The sequence below is a fragment of the Lepidothrix coronata genome, unplaced genomic scaffold, assembly GCF_001604755.1.
Source record: "Lepidothrix coronata isolate B3197 unplaced genomic scaffold, Lepidothrix_coronata-1.0 Scaffold297, whole genome shotgun sequence".
NCBI classification, from domain to species: domain Eukaryota; kingdom Metazoa; phylum Chordata; class Aves; order Passeriformes; family Pipridae; genus Lepidothrix; species Lepidothrix coronata.
Genome location: NW_016690477.1, coordinates 107,329 through 113,328, shown reverse-complemented (window position 1 = coordinate 113,328; position 6,000 = coordinate 107,329). Strand labels below are relative to the sequence as shown.

The following is a 6,000-nucleotide window of genomic DNA, read 5'->3' as shown; positions in this document are numbered from 1 at the left end:
GACATGCATGGAGGACAAAAGGTGACCTACAGCCACTCCCCAAGGGGCACTGACTGAGAAGTTTAATAAGGTGCAGAAGAATGAGTAACAGGGTTTCACAGATTGACACAGGTCAATAAAGAATATGGCATTAAGAAAATTGATCCTTTCAGAGCTTCCAGCCACGTGCCTATGTCCAAACCAGACGTGACTTGTGTCTGTGTTTCATACGACACCACCAGGTACCCACCAAAGGGCTTTCCTTCATGTTTAAATAATGAAATGCAATGTAATGCCAACAGGTGCTTTTTTCACCAGGAGAAGGGAGAAGAAGTGAAAGCATTTGGGTGGGCTGAGGCAGAGCCTGGTTTTTTCCTGCCTCTCCCACCCCTCCCTGTCCACATGGCTCATGAGAAAGAGGTCACCTACAGCCGGACGTGCCCTTCTGTCTGCAATGCCCAGGAGACAAGCACATGGGCACTGGAAGAGAGAGTAATGTGTGTATGATTGGGGTGTGCGTGCACAGCATAGCAGCTACGGTGTCTGTGCAAAAGACAGGAGGCTGCCATGGGGAAGAAAAAGAAAAGTGCTTTACAGGTCATCATGGAAGATGGTTGGTATCACCGTGAGAACATTTCGGTTCGGATGCTGCCAAATACTTGACTAAACGTCTTGGGACTTTCCTAGCACACCATTTTGAGTGTCTCAAATATCATACAATTTCAGCTTGCTTGTGCAGGGAAATTTTGTCAATCTGCCAGACTAAAGTAAATATTAAGATCATCGCTGTAGGAAAAGAATATAATGTATGATCAATAAGGGACATTCTGGCGAGCTCAGCTGGAACTTAAGGCTAGCTGTGTAAAGCATCACGTGTATAAATTCCAGCAACAAATGTAATTGCTCTTTGTTCTTTGTCTTGCAGCCGGAATAGAATTCGATGGAGAAGTCGAAAGTGACACAGAGAGTGAAGGTAATGTAGAGATTAACAAATGTGATCTTGTTTGAAATACAAGAGGTAATACCTTTTCTTTTTCTCTCTGGCTTGTGACTTGCTCTACAACATGAACTATTTCATGAGCTACTTGCAAGCAAACAGATTTTTCCCTTGAGGTTTGACTTATAATAGTGATATGTAAACCACTGCTCTTAAGTAGGCTGTCCCCTTTCATCCATGCTCCCAGAGCAGGAGGCTGTCAGAGCCCACATTGCTTGGGAGTGAAACCCTAGTAAATCAAGCACTGCAGTAAAGGCATCACCCTCTGCAGGGCTGGGACCACTTTGCATTGTACTAAGGTCTGTTTGCCCTTCCTGTAATGCTTTCTTAGACCATAATACACTGGGATCTTGATTAATCATGTCTACAAGATAACAAAAATGAAAATGGATTGGAGGCAGACTGATGGCTGTGAGGGAAATCAGGAAAAGCCCATAGCAGGATTAAAAACATCTTTAACCCTGCATGTAGAGTATAAATAAAGAGAGATAGCTAAGAGGTAAGATCGTAACAGCACTGGATAGGTGACATAAACGGAATTGCCACTGCAAAAAATGGTTCACAAATGTGTCTGTATTATCCATAAAATATGAGAAAGTGATTAGCAAATGACTGCGATTTTTTTCTTTTTTTTTTAAATCATATCCGCCTTTTCCATATAGGCAAAAAAGGCAATAAGATAAAAGTAACAAATGAATTCTTCACATTTAACCCAATATTTGATGGGTTGAAATGAAAACTGTGACAGTTGATTGCCGCAAATGAACATTTTCCCAAAGAGGATAGGTGGTCCTTTGACCTAGATCAACAACTGAAATTCAGCTGAGATGGACAATTACATAGTAACTGAAACCTGCCGAATGGCTCCTGAGAAATTAGTTAAAAGCTCCTTCTCATTCCCAGTGTCAAGTGTGACAGCCACCATCTACTACTTTTTTACCACTAACAAGCAGAAACTATTGCCTTGTTATCAATTTCTAACTTTTCACCAAAACAAAAAGGCAAATCCTCAAATTCTTTCCGCTTCTATTTATCTCACCTTTTAGGCTCCTCATTTAATACTCTGGATCCCATTCCAGCACAGTTTCCTTCGTCCATTACAATATCTCTAACTCTAGCAAAAAAAAAAAAAAAAAGACAAAATTACAAATGTTTTATTTGTTTGAACACTTTACTTTCATCGGCCAGAAATGTTGGAAAATTAGAAAATGTACTAATGATTTTAATGCACTTGGTTGTAAAAGAGATGGGGATCTGTAATTTTTTTTCTCCTTTCTGCAATTAAATCATGCTCCATTTCAATCCTTGAAACTAGAAGCACTTCTGACTTCTGGAAAAAAAGAGGGGTTTAGCTTGCAAAGCCAGTAAGAATGAAATATGCCTCAGAGACTATCTGGGCTTTTTCTCCTCCTCCAATACAAAAGAAAACTCAGAGAAACATACCGGATATTGCCTGAGCTGCACCTTTTCTCTATAAATAGAAGAACTCCTTCTCAGCCTTGAAAAGTAAACATCTTTCAAGGACATCACATCAACAAACAAACTACACATTGTATACCAGACTGCAATTTCTGTTTCCTTTGTTCTGGTGTGTTTACATGTCAGGAAGATATCTGTCTGTGCTCTCTGATGGATGGGCTTTTGCATTTGTAACTAATTTCTGATTTTCTTATAGTCACATAAAAGTCACTGATGTGCTAAATGAACCGTACTATCTTAAATGGGAGTTGCATAACCAGAGTTAGATGTACTTCTTGGAAAGGGCATAACACAAAGCCCACCGAGGTCAACAGGCACCTGCTCTTTGACTTCACCAGGGTTTGCATCAGGTATCCTGGCTGCCCACACTTTTCTGAAGAATCCTTATTTGGCCAGCATGGATTCCAAAGTAATTGGTTTTTATCACTTACAGAAGATGAAGTAAAGGACAAGAAAACTAACAAACAACGCCTCAGGGAAACTGGCAGAGCAAGCAGACTTCAAAGCAAAGGGAAAGAGAAAGACAAAGAAGACAAAGAAGAAGATGACAGCAACGAGGAAGACAGTGGTTGCCAACAAAATGGAGCTTCCAGGAGAAAAAACTACCAAAGGAAAAACAGAGACGGAAAAAAGGCAGGAGTGGAAGGAAGCCAGCAGAGAGAGAGAGGCAAAAAGGCTCCTACCAAAGATCAAAAGGAATCAGAAAACAAAGAAAAGAAAACAACCAAGGAAGGAAATGAGGGGAAGAACAAACAGAAGGAAAACAGGAAAAACAGGTAATTAAACAATCTCTGACTATGGTGCCTTGTGTCAGACTGGCAGTGATACTGACATGCTAGTGGCATATGGATCAGAGAGGCAAAACCAATAGACTGCAAATAAGTTTGTGTTCTCCTAAAAGAGACACAACAGAGGAACACAGTGTAAAATGCCACACAAACAAACTGTTTCCAGGTCACTATCATTTCTCAGCCAGGATCAGATCTGTGCATGTAGTGGAGTCCTAATGCCTACAGCACGGGGTAGACAGCTTGAGCACTTTGGATCTGCACACATTTTTTTGGTTGGTTTGTGGAAACGTTCAAGGTTAAAATGGATCCCTCACGTTTTCAAGTCTCTTCCTCTTCCAAATATCACCTGTCCCAACCTTCTGCTTCTCCCCATATCTCCCATTTTGTTCTGAAGGCATGAAAAGCATTTCTCCAGAGCCAGCTGTAGCCCTCAGTAATGCTTCTATGTAGCTGAAGTACAGTCCAAAGCATGATGTTGAGTGAATTACAGTGGGGCACAATTGCCTCCTCATGATTCTGGCTGGAAACAGCCTTGCTCCAAGTGTGAAGGGCACTAGCACTGCACTGAGCCAGGGGATGGTGAGGCACTGTGCCCACATCAGAGTGGGATTCCTGGGCCAGTGGCACTGTGCTTACCCCAAGCAAGACCTTCCCTCTGACTCCTGTGAGTTTTTCTATTCTGTGTCCTTTATTTCGTGTGTCATTCAGCACTACTTCTGCTTCTTCCAACTCATCTGATGAGGAGTCATTGTCAGAGGAAGAGCTTGCGATGCTGATGGAGCAGGTGGAGCAAAAGAAAAAACTGATTTCCACGATGAGAAATAAGCCCTGGAGGATGGTGAAGAAGCTATCAGTGCTCAGGTACCCCTCAAACTGGAAACCCCCATCCCTGGCGTCTTTGCTGACTGTAGTCAGATCCACTTTGCCTTTCCTGGAAACTGTATATTTGCTGCTGCTGCTGCTGTAACACCACAGTCTCAGAAAAAGTGACGGGCAGAGCCTGGTCAGCCTGTCTGGGTTTAAATGAGCAGTTAAAATGTGCAATCTGATTTTCAGCCTGCGTAACCAAAGAACAGACAAAGTGCAAATCTGTTCAACTGATACCCATGGCCAGGTCATTCTACCCTTGTATTTAAAACCAAATGACTCACTACTGACAGGCTACTTGTTAAAGCCAACTCCATACCCTGGTTTGCTTATTCATGTCTGTTGTCTGACAAATCAGAGCAGCAAAGTGCCACGTTACTGCACAGGCCTGAGATGGGTCTGCTTGGAAAAAATGCTACATTGTTTGCAGAGGTTTATGGAAAAAAGCTAATACTGCCATGCAGACCCTGCTGAACGTGGGAACAACTAAGGCAACAGCAGAGACGTGGTAGTGCAGAGAAATGGGAGGCGGTTGGGAAGGGCAAACCAGGAGAATCAAAACCCACGGGTCAACAGGGAATGGCTCATATCAAACCATTCCCATATTGAGGCAATGATTCAAATCCCAGCTTTATTGGTTAAGAATCCTCTGAAACCCCCTTCTGACAGGAGAGATTTCACAATAGCTTTGCAAACCACGCACAGCTCCATGGGGTGTGGTGATGCCCTTGCTCCGTGTTTGCCAAGCAGTTGCTCAGAGCTGCAGTGACTGGGCTGTGAAGGCTGGCAGTCACCACGTGTCTCTGCTTCTCCCTTTTACACTCTAAAGGCGATGACCTGTTCCATCTTCCAATAAAATCATGAGCAATGAACTCTGACAATTAATTCTGAAAATCTAGGTGAAGATCTATACAGAGAAACTGCATTAAAGCAGCTTTTCTCTCTCACAGGCATGCTATGAGCCTGAGCTCATTACAAATAAATTCTTATGTCCCTAAAATTCCAAAGTTCTGAAAGGAAAGAAAAGAAAAAAAGAGCAAAGCAGAGTTATTTCTGGTACTTTTTCCCTTTGGTGTAGGATCCTGGCTAAAATTCTACCTAGGATCATATTTGACAACATACCTCCATCCTTTCATCTTATTCCTGAACTACGGCAATCATTACTGCCTACTAACAAACCTAAACAATACTGTTGCATTGCTTATGCAGGGGTCTCCAGAAAGGCTCTCAGCATGCTGTACATTCATTAATTATTTTGGATGCATAAACTCAACCTTGAGACAAGAAATTATTAGCCCCATTGCACAGATGAGGAACGTAAAACACAAAGAGAGTGAAACAATATGTTTAAGACTTAGAAATCTCACTTTAGGTTTGCAAATGAGGCCGCAGGTGGCTTTCACAGGGTTAAAGGCTGAACTAGCCAACTATTTCTACCAAGTGGAAGTCCATCTTTCTCATAGGCTTAGGACTGCAAACAACCTCCCAACTCCTAAAATTTAATCTCTTCTCATGATGTATTAGCAACACCAATTTATGATATAATTTTATTCACAAATTCAGCATACCCTAACAGCATCTACTTAGATTATTTTTTCTGTATTTCCCTTAGAAATCCTATTCTAAAACTAATTTCATTTTGTAGCTTGATTTTACTCCTGACTAGCATACACTCATTCCTCTGGTGCTGAGATTATACCATTGGGCCAACTGCACATTGTTGATATTTATCCAGTGAGGTCTTCATGGAGGGAAGTTCTGAATCCTCTTGGGGTTTCTTTCGCTAGGCAATGTTATTTCCTTCTTGACCTATTCATCGGGAGAGAGAAGTTATAACAGGCCTGCAGGGTGGGAGAGCTCTGTAGGAAGAAAAACAGGTGGACTTTT

At 41.9% G+C, this 6,000-nt stretch overlaps 1 protein-coding gene across 1 annotated transcript in view; it reads left to right on the top strand.

The window, feature by feature from the left end:
* Positions 1–546: 546 nt before the first annotated feature.
* The window catches only part of TMC2 (transmembrane channel like 2), a 31,992-nt gene continuing 26,538 nt past the window's right edge, over positions 547–6,000 (top strand). Inside the window, exons 1-4 of the mRNA XM_017837221.1 lie at positions 547–604; positions 905–952; positions 2,889–3,231; positions 3,955–4,107. Of these exons, the coding sequence (XP_017692710.1) occupies positions 547–604; positions 905–952; positions 2,889–3,231; positions 3,955–4,107 (602 nt within the window). The remainder of the gene's footprint in view (positions 605–904; positions 953–2,888; positions 3,232–3,954; positions 4,108–6,000) is intronic.